Source organism: Desmodus rotundus, chromosome 8 (genome assembly GCF_022682495.2).
Source record: "Desmodus rotundus isolate HL8 chromosome 8, HLdesRot8A.1, whole genome shotgun sequence".
Lineage (NCBI taxonomy): Eukaryota > Metazoa > Chordata > Mammalia > Chiroptera > Phyllostomidae > Desmodus > Desmodus rotundus.
This window is the reverse complement of record NC_071394.1, coordinates 11,252,022-11,274,838: the sequence shown is the minus strand read 5'-3', so window position 1 is coordinate 11,274,838 and position 22,817 is coordinate 11,252,022. Positions and strand designations below refer to the sequence as shown.

Here is a 22,817-nt window from a genome sequence, read left to right as displayed (position 1 = left end):
CCCAAACATACTTACATGGATCCTTCGGATGCTGGTCAGAGCAGCATCGCAATACACCAGTGTTGTGGGTTTGATCCCTGGTCAGGGCACATACGAGTATCAACCAATAAATGTATGGCTGGGTAGAGCAACAAGTTGATGTGTTTGTCTGTCTGTCTGTCTGTCTGTCTCTCTCTCTCCCTGTCTCCTCTCTCCCTCTCAGTCTTTCTAAAATCAAAAAATTAAAATTTAAAAAAAGATTTAAAAAGATGTCCCTGAGATTGGCCCCAACAGACAGGGACTGCCAGGATACCTCAAGTGAACCTCTCCCAGCACCTGTGGATAAATGAGAGCGCACAGAGCCAGCATGGGCTCTGGCAATGACATTAGCAAGAGAGAGTGCAACAATAAATGAGCCATAAAGCACCTTGGCTTGTTTTTAAAAACTTCTGCAGCTCTGATTGTTCTCACTGTCCAATTCCTTGTCCTACTGCAGCTGACTCCAGGGGACCCCAATGCATTCTGGGTTTAGACCACAACACTGGATGAGTTCAAAGCACCTCAGTACTTCTTTCCCATGACTCCCTTCCACCTCCACCCCACATGATAACAATATTCAGTCCTGTGTTTACCTGAAGCTTGAAACTACCTGTTCAGGCCAGTTGCCTTCCCTGTGCTTTTAATGAGCTTTAGCAAAATATCAGTAATGAAGATAGTAAAGCAAATAAGTCTAACCATGACTTTCAAGTCAGAGAGTCTTCTTAATTGGTTTATTAGTGTTTCTGCCCCTAAGAAACTTTGTGCGTTTTTGACAGTGGTTCAGCCTGGGAGGTAGCAGCTGTTGGGTTTTAGGCTCAGAGGTAGGAGGGAATTTTCCCTGTGTGGGTGTTGGTTGGTTTGGTTTTTATTTTCTCCTTCCTGGGTTGCTGTGCTTCTCTGTGCCATGTCACTGAGTCAGATGATCGCAAAGGCTCAGCCAGAGCAATGACATTCAGACCCCCTTGAGGCCTGGATCATTCACCTGTCATATGGGCAGATGCAGGGCTGCTGTCCCAACTGACCTGATGAACACCCAGGCCCCCTCGTAGGTTAGAAGCTCTAAGCCGAGCCTGTGACCACATGAGCAGATCTGTCCACTCTTCAGCTGAACCCTGTTCCAGTCCAAAAGGGTTGCAAATAGGAGACCGTCTTGATGAAATATTCTTGTCATTCCGTGTGACTCTGCCACTTCAGGGAGGTCACTGCAGCCCGCACCCCACTCCAGGCTGGTTGGAGACAGGCCCAGGAAGATCTGGAAACTGTTGCTAAGAATATGAATAGTTTCCATCCTCTAGGTGTGAGAGCCAGACACCCAGATCTGGCGTCTTGATTACAAACTGGTCAGCAACAGGGACAGTTTTAGATGGTTCTCCTTCCCACCTGTTATTCCTTTCACAAGAAATAAAATTAAAGAAAGGAACAAGGATCGTGACAGCAAAAATCTGTTTCATGCAATCATGTGCATTCTCCTCCTTTATCCTTTCAATAACCCTACGAAGTGTAGGTACTTTTATTGTCTCTGTTTAAAGAAATAGAGGTGTACAGCAAGACACAATGTCTTGTCCAAGGTCACGAAGCTACATAAGTACAAAATAAGGATCTGAATCACGGGCTGTCATACAGTCCACACTCTTAACTGCACCAGTAAGTTCCGTGCAAGCAGGGGACTGATAGTAAAATGTCCTGGGGTCAGGTCCCCAGCTCCACTGCCTTCACTGTTTCAGCCCCTCTGAGCCTCAGTGTCCCCGTTTGTAAGAGGGACTTAGAATAATCTCAACCATGTGGGGTGGCTGTGAACTCAGTCATATGTTCCATATGGAAATACTCTGCAGGCAGACCTGAAGCTATTGTGCAAAGTCAGCTACTGATATTTATTATTACCTACTTACCAAAATTATCATTGAGTTCCCCTAAAATACCTTTTTAATTTAGTTGATAAAAATGTTTTTCTGCTTAAAAAAATAATGATTAACTGGGAAATCTTGCAGTTGACTGAGAGTCGGCACAGGGAATTGTGGCTGATGGTCTAATTGCAAACTGCATCGTGAATGCTTTTAAATGATTTTTAAGTCAGAGAGACTGCCGTGTGCTTTCAGATTTGCTCAGTTCAGAAGTAGTGGAAAAATAGTTCTGTTTTGGAAAGAACAATCTTTTTTTCCCCCTTCACTGTTAGAGCCCTCTGTAATTTGAGAAATAATATGTTATTTTTATGAAGAGCTTAAAACATTTTAATGATAGGCACCACATTTTGAGGCTTTTCTTCTAAGGAACTCAATACACTTCTCATATATTCTTCTTATCCTTAAACCAACTCTACAAAGTAGCTTGCCAGTACGTTATCCACATCTTACTACTTTGACCTAATGGTTTGTTAATGCTACAACGATTCCTTAGTTCCAGTAAGAAACTGGACCAACTTTTGAAGGCCTTTAAAAAAATCGTTTAATCTCTTTAAAGGCAAAGTACATTTTTTAAAAATATGTTGCATCCATGCAGCCTGTCATCCCCAGAAAAAATGGACATTCAGAGGGAATGAAAGAAATGACCAACACAACTATGTCAAAATGTTATCATTTTTATCAGTAAGCACAAAAGTTTTGTGAAATTTTGAGGATCAAAAATCTTGAATGTAAACTGCAGGGGTTTTATGTGGCGTTTGTACCTCAGCTGTCTTCAGGCCACACTCATTGCCGCTGCCCCCTCCCCCCAAACCCCCAATGGCTTAAATACAATGTTAACTGTGGGTTATGATTTAAAATCTTTAGAAGCAGCAACTTACTCATTTATGAACAGTCATTTTAAAAAATGTGTTTACAACATGCCTCAAGACCAACACATTTTGGAAATTCCCCTGGGGCTGGGGGGCGGGGGCTGGGCTGGTGGCAGTGCCGCAGGAGAGAAGTACTGACTGACTCGCCCAGGGCACGGGGAGGCCAGCAGAGAAAGTGAGTCTCCAGTACATGGGAAGATTTACTCTGTGAGGTGAGCCTGCTGTGGCCCAGCGGTTCCCAGCCCCAGCTGCCTATCAGAATGGCCTACGAGGCTAGTCCACAGAAGCCCACCTCTACTGTGACTGATTTAATTTGCTGAAGTGGTGCCCAGACATTGCTACTGAAACTTATCTACCAGGTGATCCCAGGGTGTTTTCAAGTCTGCAAACCAGTTCGGAAACACTTGGGGGCTCAGATATCCATTTCGCACACTAAGTTTTTAAACAAGACACTGAGGCCTGCAGGAGAGGGCTTTAGCGCTTTCTGCCAAGATGGCCTTTGGCCTGGTCCTCCCAGCTCTCTGTATGGAATGAGAATGTGGCCACATATATAGTAACTATAGATGCCATGTTCAGACCAGGAAGGTCCTGGAGAACCTTAAGTACCGGTTTCCTGGCTGGGATGCACTGACCCAACCTCCGCACCCTGCCCCATAGCTAGCAGATGGAGAAGGACAAACAAAAGCTTGCAAACCTACTCCCTTGTCTCTCTGTAGCAAAGAACTCCACCACCTAAACAATGCACTTTTTAACTTTTTTTCTGCATTACCACCCTAAGTCCATTTGAATGTTTCCAGCAAGTTATGCATTCCTGCCACCCCTAAAAGTCTTTTCCAAAAACATGTTTTAGTTTAAGTCGACTGGCGGTTTGGCAAACCAAGGCTGAAATAGGGCACTATGACTCAAGTGCAAACCCAATGCCTTCAATTAAGGGCGTGCTGTTGCCAAGGCCCTGGTGCGCCGTGATGTGTGTGAGCGGCCAGCCTCTCGGCCACAGTGACCTTGCATTAATTTGGTGCCGCCCACACTTGGTGGCCTTCCTTTGATGGATGGTGGCCTCTGCCACTAGAGTCATAAAACTGGTGGTATCTTTTTCCACTGGGACTGAGAAGCTGGGATGAGGGGAAGGTGGCCAACCACCTCGATAGCAATAAAGTCAAAATAGCAGAGCCATGAGCCCATCTGAAAATGGCCTGCTGAAATGGTAGGGAATGGCAGGAACCCACCGCAGGGTACTAACAGGGAGGGCGCAGGGCAGGTCTGTCACTGAATGCTCATTAGGCTGCTAGTGATTTTACAGGACAAAAGTCTGCATCTCTTGGAATTCCTAGCCTTCTCAGTCATAGCAAGCCTTTCAGAGAAGCAGACCCTGCAATGCCTGGGTGCCCACAGAAGTGGGGATACTCACAGACATGAGGATATGACCACAGAAGGAAGGGAGCACATGCAGAAGTGGGGTGCTTCCTGAAGAAGTGAGGGGTTACCCACACAACCACAGAAGTAATGGAGTCACTGCAGAAGTAGGAGGGTTCCCACAGACGTGTGGCACCCAAAGAAACAGGGGGAGGCCGAGAGACCAAAGAGTGGGGTTTTGACCATGGACTCCGAACAGTAAATAACTAATTAACACATGTGCTGTCAGTGTATGTGTATTCATTCATTTGTTTGTAAACCACATTCCTTTAAAAGGTACTAGTCATGGTATCTACCCCATTGTGTTGTGTTACTATGAGAGTTAAACTGAATATAAACACATAAAATGCTTTCAAACAGTGCCAGGTACATGGTAAGCACCCAGTGAGTATCAGTTGTTGCTGTTACTATTATCTTTAGGGACATATTTAAGAAACACTCAAAACACTCAAAAATGAAAATTAAAGATGAAATAAAATAACAGAGACTGATTTTTTTTTTAATGATTTTCTTTCCCATACTACTTTGGAGACCTCTGGATCAAAGGCATGCCCATTTTGTATAACATTTTTCTTGAAGATTCAGAATCTAACCACAGGCCCAGAAATATACTTTATGCTAAATGTCTACCTAGGATTCTAGGCTAAGTCAGGTGCTCGGTACAGGAGGTTATGCTACCCTGGCACAGGTGAGTAGAGTGTTAGGTGCTGATTCAGCAGACTTTTTCCCCTTCAAGGAGGGAGGTCCCTAAGAGCACTTGACACTGTGCTCCGAGTTGCTGCTACTGAGGGTAAGACAGAGGTTGAAGTATCTGTGACCTAGGATTCGAAGGCCCCTGGAATCCACTAAAGGACAAGCTCTCCAATGGCAAGGAGTTGGCAGCATCCTCCTGCTAGGTCTGCAGACATAGGAAATTGCGTGGGGCAAATGCTTTTGCCTCCCTAACTGCTACCTCTGTTTGACCCCTACCATACACCAAGCATTGCTGTAGCCACTGCTTGGCAGGAACTTCTGGACTACTTTGGGGGAACAGGTACAACTACTGAAGTGGTGAGTTGAGCTTGGTCCTGTTTGGAGGATGGAGGAAAGGGCACTGGAGACGGCATCTTGGAAGAGGTCAAACCTGAGTGTCGCCTTCCTTGAAGGATGGCTAGGATTGGGCTAGGTGGAGAGGAAGGTGAAGGGCTTTGCAGGGACCAATGCCCTGAAGAGGTGTGAAAGAACAGCAGTGGAAGGGAGCGATGGTGAGCCAGGGGCTGAGGGCCATCCGCAGGATCTTAGGGGAGAGGTGCAGAGTGCGGGAGTGGACAGGGAGTCTGGTTTAAGCAGGATCGTTGAGTTGAACAGAGTTGCTCAGACTGACACAACGGAGAGGAGGGCACCACTGCAAGTTCAAAAATATCTGGGATGGATGGAAGACTGAGGCAAGTTTCTCTCGGCTGAGAATACAATTAATTCATGTAAACTTGGCCGTCCTTCTTAGGGTTTTAACGCCCTCAGTTAGAGATATGTTTCACTTGCAAATAATATTTACCCAATCTTGACATGCCTGAAGATTATTAATGTAACTGAAATTTTCCCTCTTCCAACCTGTCAGTGTTCAAGCTAAAAGTCAGACCAAAATTCTCCAGGTTTTTAATTTGTTTTAAATTTTATTTATCCATTGAGTGAATAAGGGTCTTGTAAGTACAGAGCACGTGGTGTGGGCAGAGGCACTGCCTGATGTAACCGAGGGTTTATTGCAAGAGACATAATCTTCCTATGGGCACCTGGCTTGGGTACTGAGCATGTGAGAAATGGCAGGGGCTTTCTGGAAGCTTCTTTGCTACCTTTGATAATCCTGTGGCATGTTTTCCAATCAGACATAGAATTCAAGTTGCATGGCACCCTGTCATAGGAGATGGACGGCTTTGGGGATAAACTATGTTTTTAATATTCTATGCAAAATAGAGTTAGTTGGGCAATAGCCTGGTAGTCAACCTTGGTATGGTTTTATTTCAAACTAACAGGTAGGACAGCTGCTTTTATTTTATTTTATTTTTTGATGCCTCCAAAGCCCCAGTTATTTAGTGGCCCTCTAGATCTGATCTGCTTGCCCTCCTGGAAATTATTCGTGATACATTTGCATTGTGAGTAATTTCCTCCTGGGGCATCAGTGTGGGACCAGACCCCCTAAGGATAGCAGCTTGATCATTCAGATCATCCACCATTGACTTGATTGTGTCACTTGACCACCAAGAGGAGCCCCCTCCTCTATAGCAGGAGGAATGTGGGTATATTGTTTCCCGGGTCCCTCCCACCTGTAACACTCCTTGATTCTAATCTAATGTATTATCAAAGAAATATTGGTTGAGTGTACCTACCGTGTTCCAGGTTGAGGTAGAGGGTTAAACAAAACAATCCCTTCTATCTTGAGGTTCATATCCCAATTAAACAATCAGCATATGAGTAAACAAGATCATTTCAGATATATGTAAATGGAACAATGAAGAACAATGAAACTACAGTAAGACAAAGAGGGCTTCTGGGAGGTTTCCCTACAGGATGGTAGGGGAAGGTCTCTCTGAGCAGGCGACACTTGAGCTGAGACCCGAGGGGTGGGATGGAGCCAGCGTGTGATGGCATGACAAGGACAAAGTCTGAGAGGCAGGAATGAGCTGAGCCTGCTCAGGGACCCGACAGCAGTCTGTGTGACTGCGCAAAATGAGGCCAGAGAAGGAGCAAGAACCAGACCAGGGGGACCTTGCTGTTCCTACTGAGGAGATCGGATTTTTTTCTAAGTGCAAAGAGAAGTCATTTGAGTGTATCAAGCAGAGAAGTTATGTGAGCTGATTTATTTGTTAAAGATAAACTGAAGGGAAGAAAGCACAGGAAACCTGCTTTTTCTGTGGGGACGTGAGCTAGGAGAGAAGTTTCTCTTCTGCCCATTCACCTTCAAACTGGGGTTGACATCCGCTCTGAGATTCACTAGACGACGTTGCTTGATACTAGAGTTTTCCCCTACTCAGTGTGTCCAAAACGAGCATGAGCCAAAGCTGAGGGGCAGGATGTGGTTTCGGTATGCGGTGACCACCATCCCTTCCTCCAGTGGCCCAGAACCATTGCTGCTACTGCACAGCTAGTCACTGCAAATCACGCTGCACAGCCCGACTGCCCACACAGTGATGACACCACGGGCTTCGCCCTCCTTAAACACAGCCACAGATTACTGGCACCTGGGCTAAAAATTTGCCCAGCAGAAAACAAACAGCCACTTCCAAAATAGACGTTTTCATCTCCTCTCTTTTTCTCTGGTGGCTAGGGGCAAAGAATCCAATTGGCTAAGCCACTGGTAAATAATTTGCTAGATACAATTTTACTCTCCTAGGCATACAGCTCTCTTGACCCAGAAATAATATTAATGAATTCTGTCCTTTTTTTTTTTTATTGTTGTTCAAGTACAGTTTCCTGCCTTTCCCCCCTCCCCTCCCCATCACTCCAGCCCTCCCCACCTGCCTCCCGTTTCCACCCCCCCTTGTTATTGTCCATATGTCCTTTATAATTGTTCCTATAAACCCTTTACCCTTTTCCCCTTCTGCCGTCTTGACTATGAATTTCACACAATACTACTACCTACTGGTTGGTTCTGGGCCTATAGCATTACACCGATATGGAAAATAGACCTAAACGGTTTACCCAAGGCAATCGCCTCATCCTAAACAGGCTACTAACACTTTCTGGGTGTTATTTCTCCCTTAATGCTAAAAGCTGATCACCTGTCACAAGGTAATATTGATATAAAATTTCTAGACTCTGTTTCCCAGAACATAATATATGGTGCCGCTGCTATTTTTAGAGTAAAGTTTGGCCCTAGATGCAAATTTGATTGGCCTTGAGAAACTGAAGTTTTGAAGCTATCAAAATACATGTTTTCTGTTAGAAAACATGTTGGGGGTCCAGTTCTGGCTCCAGCACCTGCCACTGCTGGTACATCTTAGGTGAGTTACTTAACTTCTCTGGGCTGCAGTAGCCTCTTTTGTCAAGTGGAGAACCCACCCCCACTGGGATGCCATTGGAGGTTAAATGAGTTCACACATGTAAAGTGCTTAGCGCAGTTACTCTCTTATAATAAACACCCATCATTATTAGCAAAATAAGACTTCATGGTAGATGTGCCTATGTAAGTCACAAAATATAACAATGTTAATTTTTGTCAACAGATAGAGAGCTATTAACTGTATCCCAAGCATAATAAAAATGACAGGAAGTAACATTAAAATTTGAAAGCACTTAATCATTTGGTTGACAATACATAAAATTGAAATACAAGAGTTCTAAAAGTCTTTAAACCAGCTGTACTTTACCCTAATTCTCTATGCCCCCTCTGGCAATAATTTTACCTAGTAATATTCTCTGTGTTATGATAAAAACTAATAATAATATTCATTGAATATATTCTTGGTATCAGGCACTGTTACAAGTGCTATGAGTGCATTATGAACATATTTAATCTTCATAGCAACTCTGAAATACATAGTACTATCATGTTTTGTAGATGGAGAAACTGAGGCAGGCAGGGTGGCTCTGTAGCCCTCACTCTTGAACCTTATTATACAGTGTACAACAGAAGTTGGCAAACTGTGCCACAAGGGCCAGATATGCCCCACCCCGTTTTTATAAATAAAGTTTTATTGGAACACAGCTACACCTACTCGTTTATATATTATCTGCAGCTGCTTTTATGCTACAACTGCTGAACTGAGTAATTGCAACAGAGACCATCTGGCCCAGAGAGACTATAATATTTACTATCTGTCCCTTTACAGAAAAAAGTTTGCTAAGCCGGATATATGCAGTCCTTTTATTTCCAGTTTAGAAATAAAAGGGGTCCTGGGAGGTTAAATGACTTGCATCATAAGCTAGACAGTCAACTCCATGAGCTGAAGGATCCTGTGTCTGTATCCTCATATCCATGTCACCTACCACTGGGACAGAGTGGCCACTCAAAAAACACTTGCTAAATGAATGACAGTTGTAAAGGTCGCCCAGCTGGAGAATCTGGGTCTCCTCCTGACCCCACCACTGCCTGGAGGTGAAAAGAGGGACTTTCCCCAGAGAGAGGGTTAAACACAGGGTAGTTAACTTGTCTTTCGGCTGTCTGTGGACACATTTTTGCTGCTGTATTCCTCCTCCTTAGAGGTCATCTCGGTCAGACCGAAGGGTTTTTCTTTTCCCTCAAACGCAGAGTCAGAGCCCTGAGAGTGTTCTTGTCCGTGTGATTGGTGCATTTTTAGACAAGATTAAAAGTGACACCCTCATGAGATGAGAGTCACATGGAATCTGGTTTTGGATGGCTTTCAGACTGAACTCTGCCCGCCCTCCTCCCACCCCCTTGACCCACCTCCCACCCCCTGATGAGTCACAGTGCACAGCCGGCTGCCCTTCCAAGAGCGACTCAAGGCTTTGTTTTCTTTCACCATGCTTTGTGCTGGTCATGTGCGGCTCAGGGTATTAATAGACCTTCGGCTTGGCCTCCTGAATCTTGTTGTTGGTCCAGGAGATAAATGAAAGGTCTTGCCAGTCCCTTTGTGCCATTTTTCACTCCTTTTTCAACTCGCACGTGCTGGTTGGTGACAGAGCTGAGCCAGACAGGCAGAGGGTATCCAGTGTGGCCACTACCCATGGACATGGCCTCAATTTCCAACCTGGGACCACCAGTGCTAATCTTAACAAATTAGCCTCAGCCTTTTCTCACAGCCTTCTCCCAGTCAGTTGGTGGCATCTCTGCCTGCATGTATGAAAAATACATAAGCCAGGCTGGAAAAGGTTTGGGGGTGTGGTTTTGGGGGGTTTTTTAACATAAAGTAAAATTATGCTCAGGAAATTAAAAGTCTGTACGTGGTTTGACAGGCTCCCAAGAGGCTCCATGGGGACAATATTTTTAAACAAATGCTTTGGAAGCAAAGATTCTTTGAATTGCTTGGGGCTTGGATCCAAAATTTTCAGTTTTCCCCTGCAGCCCAATTTTTAGAATGTCACTTTGCAAGTTCCTTCAGCCTTGATTCCAGCACCCAGCACAGTGTCAGACTCAGTGTTTACTGACCTGAAGAAAAGCTGGGCTGGGGGCTGGCCAGGAGATGAAACTGCCTTGGAAAATGTCCTAGGAACAGAGGCTCAAGGTTTAAAATAAAGCAGAGATCTCAGTTCTCTAAGTCTAGCTTACTTTTTAAGTTGAAGGCTAGTTAGTTTTTTGGGGGGTCCTGGAGGGTTCTGATGACATTACTTTCACTTAACATCACCCTCTTTTGTCCAATAACTCTGTGAAAGCATGAAGTGTGTTGAGAAGGGCTCTGCCAAGGCCGCTCACTGCTTGTGGAGGAATTGGTAAGGTTTAGTTTCTCAAGCCTCACTTTGCTCATCTGTTAAATGGATCACTCCAGTCTCAAGTTGCATTTTTCAAAATAGAATCTTTGAATTTTTAAAAATCTTGCCAAATATGTAAAGAACTTTGCTATAGAAGGGAATAAAGATTGGGCTGAGGATGGACCAACTTAAGTTATTATCTTTATTTCTTCTTATTTGGTGATAATGGGGGTGGTGGGAATGGGACATAATCCTTCAATGAACCGACTCGCCTTTATTGTCCACCTGATTAGTGCCAGCCACTGTGCTCAGGGACGTAGGTGCATGCCCTCATCGCAAGCTCTCAACAATCTTGAGGATTCTCAGTATTGGTAGTACAGATGAAGAAACTGAGGCACCAAGAAATTCAGTAATTTGCCTGTAGTCACAGAGATAATAAGCAGTCAAAGACTTGAACCCAAACCTAGAGCTGTAAGGATCCTAGCCTCTTAGTCTACTCTACTTCCCTGCATTTTTCTCTCTTGCAGTGGCTGGAGTCTTTCCACAGAAAGTTAAGTTCAATTAATAGTATTTTTATTGAATGCTGCATAAGCAGGAGACATCCTGATAAAAAGGCCACTTCCTTGGAAAGTGCATTGGGATGCTGAACATGAGCTTTAGGTGCCTTGAGAGTAGTCAGTGCCATTGGGGAAGAAGTTCAAGTTGGGGTAGAATTCCTGCTTGGGAGTGATTATATGGAACTCAAACATTTGCAGGTCATAGGAGGTTTTGTTCCCTTCAGAGTACATCAGTCCCACTTGCTGAAGTAGGACAAGCAGAATGAATTAGCCCCGGCTGCAGCCAAACTCTTTATATGTAAAAGAAAAAAGCAATTAAATGTTCAGCCCGATTCCTGGGTTTTGAATCACCCCCATTTGTCTTTCACTTTGAGCATCTGCTTTTTATTGCATTGTGGCCCTGCCTGCTATTTATCTCTCCCCCTCAGTCTGTATCTCCGTGTCATGTGACTCAAAAGCGAAGATTAGAGGGGAAAAAATATCTCTGTATTCTAAGCCTGGCAACTTCTATTTTTATCCACAGCTGTTGGAACTGATAGCAAAGTCACAGCTCACATCCCTGAGTGGCATTGCCCAAAAGAACTTCATGAACATTTTGGAAAAAGTGGTTCTGAAAGGTGAGCTCTCTCTCACTCTCTCACCCCTTTTTATAGGCATGGGGACAGACAGATGGATTTTCCAATAGAGCAGACATGTCATTAGATTTAAGGGAATGTGAGTGGATGGAGATGAATAACTCCAGATGCAGCTCAGTAGTGCCAGATCCCGGTTCAGAAAAAGGTACAACTCATGCCCATGGCAAAGAGTAAGAGCATCACCCTCCTATCCTTTTACTGAAATCATCTCTCCTGCTGTAAGCCTCTCAGGCTTCTCAGTATAAACACATGTCCCCACCTAGGTTGCCGAGTCTCTGAATCCCAAATTCCTAGAAAATTGAGCTGTGTACAAGGCTGAATAGATTCATCGACTCTTTGGGCCAGAAGGAACTTTAGGTTTTTGGATCAACTGCCTCATGAGTAAAAGTGATTTGTCCATAATCACACAAAGAGTCACCCATACAGGATTAGAACCCAAGCTCCCAACTCCCATACACTTCTACCACTGACCACCTAAAAGGGACGACTGGGCAAAAGCAACTGCTTTCAGATCAGGTGAGCCACTGGTGCTGGTAGAACAATGAAAAAGAAAGAGTCTTTGTAGAAAACTAGGGAGAGGAGAACAAAGAGGGACCTAGATAATGGAAACTCTACCCAGTAACCTCTAGGGCAGAAGCTGGCCAAGTAGAGAAGAAACACCAGCAAGAAAGAAAACCATATCCCCAGAGGCAGTACCCAGTAACTCGAGCAGACTAGAGAAGAAAGGCCCACTTATACAATGTCCGAGTGTTCTGTAGCCAAACTATTCTTTCTTCTTGTCTTCCCCACCCAAGTCCTTGAAGACCAGCAAAACATTAGACTAATAAGAGAACTACTCCAGACCCTCTACACGTCCTTATGTACACTGGTCCAAAGAGTCGGCAAGTGCGTGCTGGTTGGGAACATCAACATGTGGGTGTACCGAATGGAGACGATTCTCCACTGGCAGCAACAGCTGAACAACATCCAGATTACCAGGGTAAGCAGGACCACCCAGCTTCGTCCAGGCAGGAAGGGCTTCAGTTGGTTCCTCCGCTGAGATGCCGGGCCACCTCGCCAGAGCTCTATCTCCACTCTGGTGATGGAAGAGCCTGGACTGTCCTGGTCTGATGCTTTATACTGAGTGCTGGAGGGGGGCTTCCTGATAAATGGAGGATGGGAAGAAGAACTTGACAAAACAGGATCAGAGTATGTGAAATGTGAAACATGGTGGGAAAACCTGAAAGTGGGCTTTGGGGAAGATGTTGGCTCTACTGCTGAAATCTTCAGTGCGATTTGCAGACCTCTCTTCTTTGCCCCTTTCCTCTTAAGGCATGTGTTGTTTGCAGCTTTAGGGTGCTGCCTGCCTACAAGGGAGCTATGATGGCAGTGGCTGGGAGAACGAGTGCCAACCTTTCAAAAGTATAGTTCCAACTCTCAATAGTTATAACAAAGGAAGCCTTTGATAAAGACTATGAACACACATGTCAGAAAAGACATGAGCAATATTAACTCAAGCCAAAAAAAGTCCTATATTACCAGCTTAACTACTATCAGCTGCTTCCTTTAGGTTTTAACTTGGCCCTTGGTTCTTGTCCTCTTACCAGTGGCAGGAGGACAAGGCTCGGAGGTGCTGTGAGAAGGACACTAGTGTCCTTTCCCAGGGCTCACTAATGAACAGGCGCTCTTAGGCGGCTCACGTAGCACTTGGCTGTCTTATCCAATTACTGACCACGGCTGTTTTAAGTGGTTCTGGGACCCACGCTGATCAAGTTTGGGTCTGCCCCACCTCTCAAGAAAGTAACATGAAAAAAACCTCTTTGACCTCTTTTAAATAATTTTTTTTACTCTAGCGTTTTCAAAATGCAGTGTCCTTCACATTACTGTTAATACCTCTCGGTGCCTTAGTTTCTTAAACTCTGAAACAGAGGCCTCAGAGTTATGTCACTTCCTTAGAATCACTTAGGCCAACACACATACACAGACACACACACATGTGCACATACACACACATGCGCATGCACACACAATGCAGAGCACAAGCCCAAGTAATCTTTCAAAAGCTATCTCAATGATCTGACTATTATAAGAAAATATGAGAATTTCTTATGAGCATTTATCTGATTTATTTTAATAATTTATTGTATTCCCATCTCTCAAGTGTAGGCATAGTTTGACACAGTGAATCTGAGACCCAGATTATCAGTTTATCACTCACGAAAAACCCACTTATAATTTCTCCCTGATTTCTGGCATTTTCTGTAGCTTGGACTTAATATTTACATTTTTTTCTAAGCCCAGAAGAGAATTACCCAGCCAGTGATATAAATGAAGAAGTCCCATTTGTCTCAAAGGCATTCTTCCCTCCAGCAACTTTGGGACACCGATTTGGATGGTCACACTTGCCCGGAGCTGGCCTCTGTTCCCTCCCTGGCCACGTCTGCCCACAGCCCTTGCACATCTGTGGGCTTACCTCCTCAGAGCCCCTTTTCCTTGAGCTACACACACTCTCGGGAGGTAGCCGTTGTGGTCACTGTTTATTCATGGGGTGGGACCAGACAAACCCAGTGATTTTCCCCAAGTAACTCAACAATTAGGCCCAGAGCTGGGGCCAGAGCCCTGGACTCCTTATTCCTAAAATGGCAAAGCTTGCTTAACATCAATGATTTCCAAACTTTTTTTCAACCTAGCTTTCTTACAACTATTTATTCAGTGATTCAGCTTTTTGCAAACCTTTTAAATCCAAAGAAATCCCACACAGGACAGATCAAACACTGAAGTTCACCTCACTCTGCTTGTAGTACTCCAGCTAGGCCAAGCTATTCTCTGCACGTTCGAAGCTTCATCCTGGCTCGGGCCTTTTAAATTTGTCACCTCCCCTGACCATCCAATCTATTGAAACCACTATCATTTCACCCTCTTCAAATCAGTTTTTACCATCTGAAATTATCTCATACGGGGATTCACTTTCCTGTCTCCATCCACTGGCTTATCAGCTCCACAAAGAAAGGACATTACTATCTTGTTCCCTGCTCTGTTCCCTCCACCTGGCACAGAGCAGAAGGTAACCAATAAATTTTACTTGAGTGAATGAATGATAAGCGGAAGTTTCCTCCCACCGCCGGCCTGAAGTACTTGTTCAGAGTTCAGAGGAATACAAGCAGCAAATATTGCCCTGTGTCATGGATGACGACGACAATTTACCAACTGCAGGATTTGGGGCAAGTTATTCAGCTACCGCATGTCTCGATTTCCTCATTTGGAAAACAGGGCGATAATGTGTATCTCATAGCCCTGGTGTGAGGTTTCAAAAGTTAATACGTGGAAAGCACTTGGAACAGTGCCTGACATGCTGTAAGTATTGTAAATGCACAGCTGTCATTATTAAGGGCTCACTCTGTGGCAGGCAGTCTTCTAAGTCCTTTACATACAGGGTGGGGCAAGAGTAGGTTTCCAGTTGTGAGCACACAAAACACAGAGTTTATTCTCGTATGATTATTTATTAATTATTGTATTATTTTCTATGTGAACGGTAAACCTACTCTTGCCCCACCCTGTATATTACCTCATCTAATGAATAAGTAGGAGTCATTATAACAGGTAATATTTACTGGGCATCGTGCTAAATAAGGACATCCATGCATCATCTCTTCCATCCCTCCCAGCAACTCTGTAAGATATGCTTTTCCTCATTTGATAAATGATTGAGTAGTTAGGAATAATCTGGCCGGGGTCTCACCACCATAAGATGTAGCACGGGGATTGAACCAGTCCTGTCTGCTGAGCCTGTGCTTGTATTCAATGCTCTCGCCTCCCTCATGCCTTCCTGGGCTCTGCGCTGCATGATTTCAGAGCAGGGAGCCCACAGGGCCCTGAAGAGCTTTTCATACAAAGCCCAACTCTTCAGAGGGGAAAAATAGAGAGAGACGGGGGGGGGGGGGGGGGGGGGAACTTAATTACTTCAGTCTGGACTGTATTTAAAAAGCTTACTTTTTAACAGTTTGGACTAAAGAAAAGTTATTATATGAAAATGTTAAGGTGACATTTACAGTAATTGCTTTCTAGTTGACAAAGTTGTATCAGTATCTTATTTTCCCTCAAAATTTCATAATTCCATGGAGCCAATTTTTTATTGGCAAAATAATAAAGGATAAAAGAATGAAAAGAACTGGTGTGTACGTGTGGGGTGGGGATTGCATAGAATCACAGTGTGCTGTGAGCAAAGCAGGGTCTTGAAGCCTATGGGGCAGAGTAGATATAAGGGATTTTAACCAAATGTTTGATCAGAGGAGCAAGAGTAACTTATTTTTCTCTTAAATGTTAATATTCAAAAGAAGAAGGCATGCAAGCAGTTAACCATTTATCAGGAGTAAGGACTCTCAGCATGGGGTCTGGGCAAGAATTTTGGAAAAGTTCAGGTTTGAAAATTTAAGAGTGAACTCTGCCAAGTGGACTTTAATAGGAGTTCATATAATAATTGGCCTGGGAGTTTTAACCAAAAAAGTAGATGCTTTGAAGTACTGGGAACAAAAAGAAAATCTCATGGCAGTTTTATTAGCTCCTATGATCAGCAGCAGATGATAAACGACAAATAGGTCTACGGCCTTCTGCAGCCTGGCAAAGCCCTGAATTCTGCAAACAATTGAAAGTTCAGCCCAGCAGCCTGAGCGATAAAAATCACCAAGTCATAGACACTTCTGATGAGTTAGGAGGCTGAAACTGCTCCAAATCTGAGCTTGTTGGAGTTGGAAGGGATCTTCAGAATCTTCTAAACCAATCCATTTTGGACTTGGAGAGACTGAGATCTGGACTAGGATCTGAGATCCTAGGACTTCCAAGCGTACCTAGGATCCAGACCTGTTGTGTGTCCATCCCATGTCCCTCCCATTCCACTTCCTATTCTTCTCCTTAGTCCATCTTTCCAGGGCCCCTGCCACTGCCCACCTTCCCTCTACATGCCTGTCCTGCTTTGCAGGGATACAGGATGGAATTGCTAAGACTGCACATTCCCTCCCACCCTGTCCTGTGAATCCTGTGTGTTCAGGCTTTGATGTGCTTTCAGGGGTCAGTGGTCACCAGGGGGCAGCAAGAGAGGAGGCTGGGGCAGCAGGCAAGTGGGGGGCTGCTCTGTCCAGAGCTGTGAGCCCTTCCAGAAGGTAGGAAATCTCATAATTGAGTGAACTGACTGAAGCGGGAGAATCCAACACGTGCTGCTGGGAGAATCTTTAATAGAGTATGAAGCTTTGTGAAACAGGACAGTCTCTCCAGCACCACTGAGCTCCTGCTGGCCCAGCTGTTCTTTGTGGTGGTAGCCATGGGTCCTGTATCTGCACTTAGGGCAGGGACAATTCCTGCTTTTGATTTCTGATCAATAAACCAGCTTGAAGATGGAGGGCGTTGCTGGTGGATTTGCCCTCCAAGACTTAACATAACCCTTCTCTCCGCAGCCTGCCTTCAAAGGCCTCACCTTCACCGACCTGCCTTTGTGCCTACAACTGAACATCATGCAGAGGCTGAGCGATGGGCGTGACCTGGTCAGCCTGGGCCAGGTGGCCCCCAACCTGCACGTGCTCAGCGAGGACCGGCTGCTGTGGAAGAGGCTCTGCCTGTACCACTTCTCTGAGCGGCAGGTTGGTGGGGCCAGTGGATACTCCTTCCTTCTCTCCCTCCTCTGTCCCCACCTTCAAGCTTCCCGGGCATCTTCCCAAAGCTTGAAGTGTGGGTGCCCACCCACCAGGGCTTCTTGGTTTGACTGGAAAACAACAGTCCAGGGAGTTTCTAAATAATGTGTGTTTGGGGTTTTTTTTTTGGGGGGGGGGGGTTGATGGAAAAACACACACACATTCTTAACCTATCCACATTTTACAACTTCCTCAAAAAAAACTCACAAATTGGTACCAGTCCTTTTTTTTTATAACAAACAACTTACATTTTTATATTTTATAGTTGAAGTACTTTTACAGATATTATTTCATTTTCTTTTAATGACCCAGGGAAGGGTAAATATCATGATGCCCACTTGAAACAAGTGAAGAGACTGAGTCCACAAGTGGCTGAGTAACACATGAAAATTAGTGAAGGGGTTGTCTAGTTGAAGAAACTGGCCTTAAATGTGAATTTGGGCCTTCTGACACCAACTCTAGGCTCTCACCCCTCCTCAGGCTGCCTCAGTTTTTTCCCCAACTTCTCTATATAGAAGTATGAATTCAACAAGTTCTGCTCATGAAGCCTGTAATATTTAGACATAAAATAGAGCCACTGTGCCAAGCAGTTACTGCATCTCCTGGAAATGATCACTCAAGTTATAGCAAAGAAAACACTGACGTTTATTGAGATCACCTAAACTTGAAAGGACCATCCAAATGCAGTTCAGTAGAGGTCACTAGAAAGATGTCATCAGCCACCTGTTTCTTTTAAAGACTGGTTAAAAGCTACTGTTTATCAGAAGATACTTCTTTCTATCTTGGCTATTTCCCCCTAGCTATTGCAGGGTAGAGATGAAAAAGGAGGTACGGGGTGGGAGCAGAACAGAACCAGAAAACCACAAACGCTCTGCTTGCTGAACTCTCCTGCAATGACTTTTATTTAATATTTAGATCCGCAAGCGATTAATTCTGTCAGACAAAGGACAGCTGGATTGGAAGAAGATGTATTTTAAACTTGTGCGATGTTACCCACGGAAAGAGCAGTATGGAGATACCCTACAGCTCTGCAAACACTGTCACATCCTTTCCTGGAAGGTATGTGTCTCAGAGGTGGCTGCCACAGACCCCTAGTCCAGACCCCAAGAGCCAACAGCGCTAGCCATTTCAATGCCAAGTCCTCTCCTAATCTTTACTACTGCAGCCTCCAGCCGAAGGTGAAGGTGAAACCAATTCTGTCCCTGGGGAGAGACACTTTCAAAGACCTTAATTTCCTTCACCACCCCCCTTAGGTTCACTGTTTTCTACAACCCACCCCCCCCCAAATTCTATCTCTGTGCACAAGTGCACACACACTTGCACATGCACACAGCTCTTTAGTTTTTCCAGAATTTATGGCATTCTTGGCAAGGAATGTTGTTTTGAGGTTGGGCGATGCTGTATGGTGCTCCAAGCCAACGAGATGCTTCTGAGAACTCAAACCTGACCTTGATGTTCCTTTCCAGGGCACTGACCACCCGTGCACAGCCAATAACCCCGAGAGCTGCTCCGTTTCACTCTCTCCCCAAGACTTTATCAACTTGTTCAAGTTCTGAGTTGCAGCACATGACCGCACTTCAGAAGGGTTCCCCTGCTGACTGGACGGCTGGGAATACAGAGTTTGGACACTTCATTTGTAAATAGTGTACATTTTAAACATTGGCTCGAAGCTTCTAAGTCACGGAGAGGACATTTGGAGGGGAGAGACGCAGTCACTGGCTGGGAATTTAAGACTATAGACTTCTCATTAGAATTGGTATGGAAAAGCAGAAATACTGTAAATAAACTTTTTTTTTCTAATGATTTGCCAGCAAGACTCTAAGGGCAGGAGTTCTGTGTTATCAGTGAAAATGGAATTCTCTCGAGGTTCACTGAAACTCCTAGAATGCGGAAGAAGAGGGCAAAACTCGAATACAAGATAGAGCACGCTTTGTTTACAATGTGAAAATCTGCTTTAAAAAGAAGATGAAAAACTACAGATGAGAAACCCCTGGGCTTTTGGTTTTGATTTTGGGTTAGTTTTAAGAAGGCAAGGAAAGCCGTCGTAAACCGCATGGGCATACGTAGGGCCTTACCTTACGAAGATACCACACAAGAGTCTACCTCGGAAAGCACAGAGATCTCCGACAGAGCGCGTTGTCTGGGGGGCAGGGTCTGTTTTTCTTGTTCTCTCATCATATAAAAAGTGATTTAAAACAGGAAGGGATCTTGAGGGCAGTCCTCATTATGTTCCTTTTGAGGTGAATGGGGCAGTCTTCGGAGTTGCCTCCCGTCTAGAACAATCCCCAAAATGCCTGGGCCTTGTTCCCTTTCATGCTGTCACTCATCCAGGATGTGAGGCCAATTAAAAACTGTCCCAGAGGATGTCCTGCCCCAGAAATCATAGGATGAGTCACCCTGTAGCTGTGAAGACTCTCTTATTCCTGTTGGCTTTCCTGGCTTGTCTGCTTCCTGGGGTATCTTCACGGATAACCAGAAGCCTATCTCTGTGGACTGGTCGGAGCCAGAGGCTGATAAAGGCTTGCAAAACAGGTTTGACGTGTCAGTGAGGCATTTCACCAGCTGCCCCTCCTCTTGGCATGTGATGAGCTGAGGAGCCTTCTTTTCTTTACATCCCACATCAAAATGTGGTCAGCTGAGCTAGGGCTTCTTGCAAGGATGATAAAATAAAGCCTGGAGTTCCAGCCAAATAGGGAACAGAGGTGCTTTGAGTCACCCTAAACACGCTTTGTACCCAGGGTATCTTGCTAGGCCACGACCAGCAGGTAACTACGTGGGAGAAAGGAAATCTCAGGATGTAATGAGTTTATTGTCAAATATTCCTGGGAGGGGTGGGGAGTGTTTTTGTTTTTTACTTTTTATAGAATTTTGCTTTTCTACAAAAATGTACATATTTTGCTGTTGTATTTGCTTTTTTTTTTTGTAAATAAAGTTGCCACCCTGCATGTCCTTGGAAAATAAGTGAAGCCAAATAGGAACTTGGTTCATGTTCACACTGAGGATCAGTGAATCCTTAGAGGTTGAACTTGGGGTGAACTAAAGAGGGGCAGATGGTTTGGCTGAACAGAAACAAGCCCAGGGACCAGCTAGTGATGCCGCACCTCTTCATACCCTCCCCTCAACACGCAACTCAAGTACCAGCATTTGGAAGAGAAGCCAACTGTTAGTCAGTGCCCCTCGCTTTGCAATGTTTGTGCCTATACCAGGGTTTCTCGATATTTTTTCTCACTATTACTCTCCAAGAAGAAATAATTACACTGAATTTAAATTCTCCCTAATGAGAAAAATTAAATATTAAACAATAAAATCTTGTTGGCTAAGGTTGAGCTTTGGAGGGCCACAAACCATTATAATCCTGAGAGGTGTGTTCTGCTCTCCCCCAACTCCCCCCAGTCAAGGTCACATTGAGAATGCAGGGCCTACCCTGTGGAATTTAAGTTTCCATAACTCGGACAGCTTTTCTCAAATGTCCGTTTTCTTAAAGACGTGGGTTGGAACTTAGGAAGCTTTGACTCTTTAGGGTTAGGTGTTCATGGCCTTCCACTTCTTCCCACCAACTTGTGACCTCTGCCCCTTCATGGAAGCTCCTGAGCGCCTTCAGGCTTGCAGTCCCAGAAATGTCACCAGCTCTGGACCACCAGCGCAAAGCTGGCGAAGGTTAGACTGTCTGCAGAGTTCATGATTGCCCATCCTGCCCCCGGCAGCAGGGCGCACGCGTGGGAGAGACCCCTAACCACAAGTGACAGGGCTACCGTTTTCTGAGATGCTTACTTAGAAGATGCCTCTGGGCTCCTCCGTCTCCTCTGGTGTTATTGGAGGTGGTGTTTTTCTTAAGGAGAATACATTCTTAAGGAATTTCTTAAGGAAATTCTTAAGGAGAATAAAACCCCGACATTTGTGGTTTTCTTTCACTGGAAGAGGAGAATAAGAAGGAAATGGCAGGTGGAGAGGGAGAGGGAAAGGAAGAGAAATGTCATCTCTTTGAAGCTGTGGTTTGTGTGAGGGCAATAGGGACAGGCCTAGCAGTCACAGAGCACCTGTGCAGTGCCATGTGGTGGCTGTGAAGCGTGGTCAGAGCCTCACATATAAGTAAAAGGAGGTAAAAAGAAAATTCGTGTTCCCTGGGCACTTATCTGTAGAATATCTAAGGCAAACCCTCCCAAGACAACTTGATCTAAAAAGCAAAAACATAGGATCCCCATCTCAGAAATGCTGGTCTAAAAGCCAGAAGGGACATGACAATGGAAACTGCTGGACGAGGTAGTAACGCTACTCTCTTTGCTGTACTTACTTACCCCCACCCCAACCCTGTGGTGTAGCAGCTGAAACTGATGGCAAATGTGAAGTAATGTGGACTTAGAGAAAGGAGTTTTGTCCAGGGCAGCAAATCCACAGGGATGGTATCACTTGGTCCAACTGAAAGGCTTATGAGCAATGAGCCTAGAGTTTCTTGAGACTGACAATAGCATTTGAGGACAGGAGAATATGTGAAGTTTAGGAGTGTTCACTTTATAACAAGATCCAGAAGAAAGTCCAAGGACACCTTAAACTGTGTTACATTATGACTTAGTGCTGTTACTTTGAGTGGATGGATCAGTTGCGTGGCAGAAACTTCAAGGTGTCAGCTGTGCAATGACATTTGTTCAGTGACGATCAATTCTATATTGGAGTGGATCAGAGAAGATACTTTAGATGAGCTGGGTTTATACTGCAAAACTCAACACAAGAGCGGGCTTGACTTGGCGATGGTGAAGTAAGGCAATGAGTGTATTTTGCACTATGGCCACAGTTCTCATCTGTGGATTAAAAAACTTTCATGACAAGCTTTCTATTAACAGAGAGGCTCCATGTTGCTGTTGTTTTTATGTGGGAGAAGAAAATGAGTTTGGAATTTCATATGTCTAAGCAAGTGCTATGATGTACAAGAAGGTCAATCATTTCAAGACATGTTCAACAGTTTATATCATTCTTAGTATTCAATACAATGTTTATCATAAAACATGCACCTGAGTTTATATTTTTCCTACAGGCTGTAGGGCAATAATGTCTTGCTATGCAAACACTATTTTATGTGTGATTTTTTTAACTGTAATTTTTTGGGTGAATTTTTTCTAACTAAAGTATATTATCAGTTTCTATGTTGATATCTGTTGTTTTGTTTTGCTTTGTTTTAATTTGTTTCCAACTTCCGAGTCTGTGAACCATCCCTTCTGACTGGATACTGGCCTGAAATCCTATTAGTGTTTAAACAGACCTCAGAAATACCCTGAACCTCTAGGCAAATGCTGACATGTGGCTCTTTGATATACCTTGGGCTCTTGATGTCTTCCACAAACAAGATCATAATTCCTTTAAACTTGATGTTTTCTATAGATGCTGTCTTCTCTGTCTTGTTAAAGAAAGTACACCCTCCATCATTTTC

The 22,817-nt window shown here is 44.4% G+C and overlaps 1 protein-coding gene across 2 annotated transcripts in view; it reads left to right on the top strand.

Annotated features, from left to right (window-relative positions):
* Positions 1–20,340, top strand: part of FBXO32 (F-box protein 32) — a 29,132-nt gene extending 8,792 nt beyond the window's left edge. For both annotated transcript variants that reach the window (XM_024572497.3, XM_053929515.2), the window contains exons 5-9: positions 11,624–11,717; positions 12,530–12,714; positions 17,162–17,344; positions 18,311–18,454; positions 18,862–20,340. In XM_024572497.3, the coding sequence (XP_024428265.1) occupies positions 11,624–11,717; positions 12,530–12,714; positions 17,162–17,344; positions 18,311–18,454; positions 18,862–18,951 (696 nt within the window). In that variant the 3' untranslated portion in view covers positions 18,952–20,340. The remainder of the gene's footprint in view (positions 1–11,623; positions 11,718–12,529; positions 12,715–17,161; positions 17,345–18,310; positions 18,455–18,861) is intronic.
* The last annotated feature ends 2,477 nt before the right edge of the window (positions 20,341–22,817 follow it).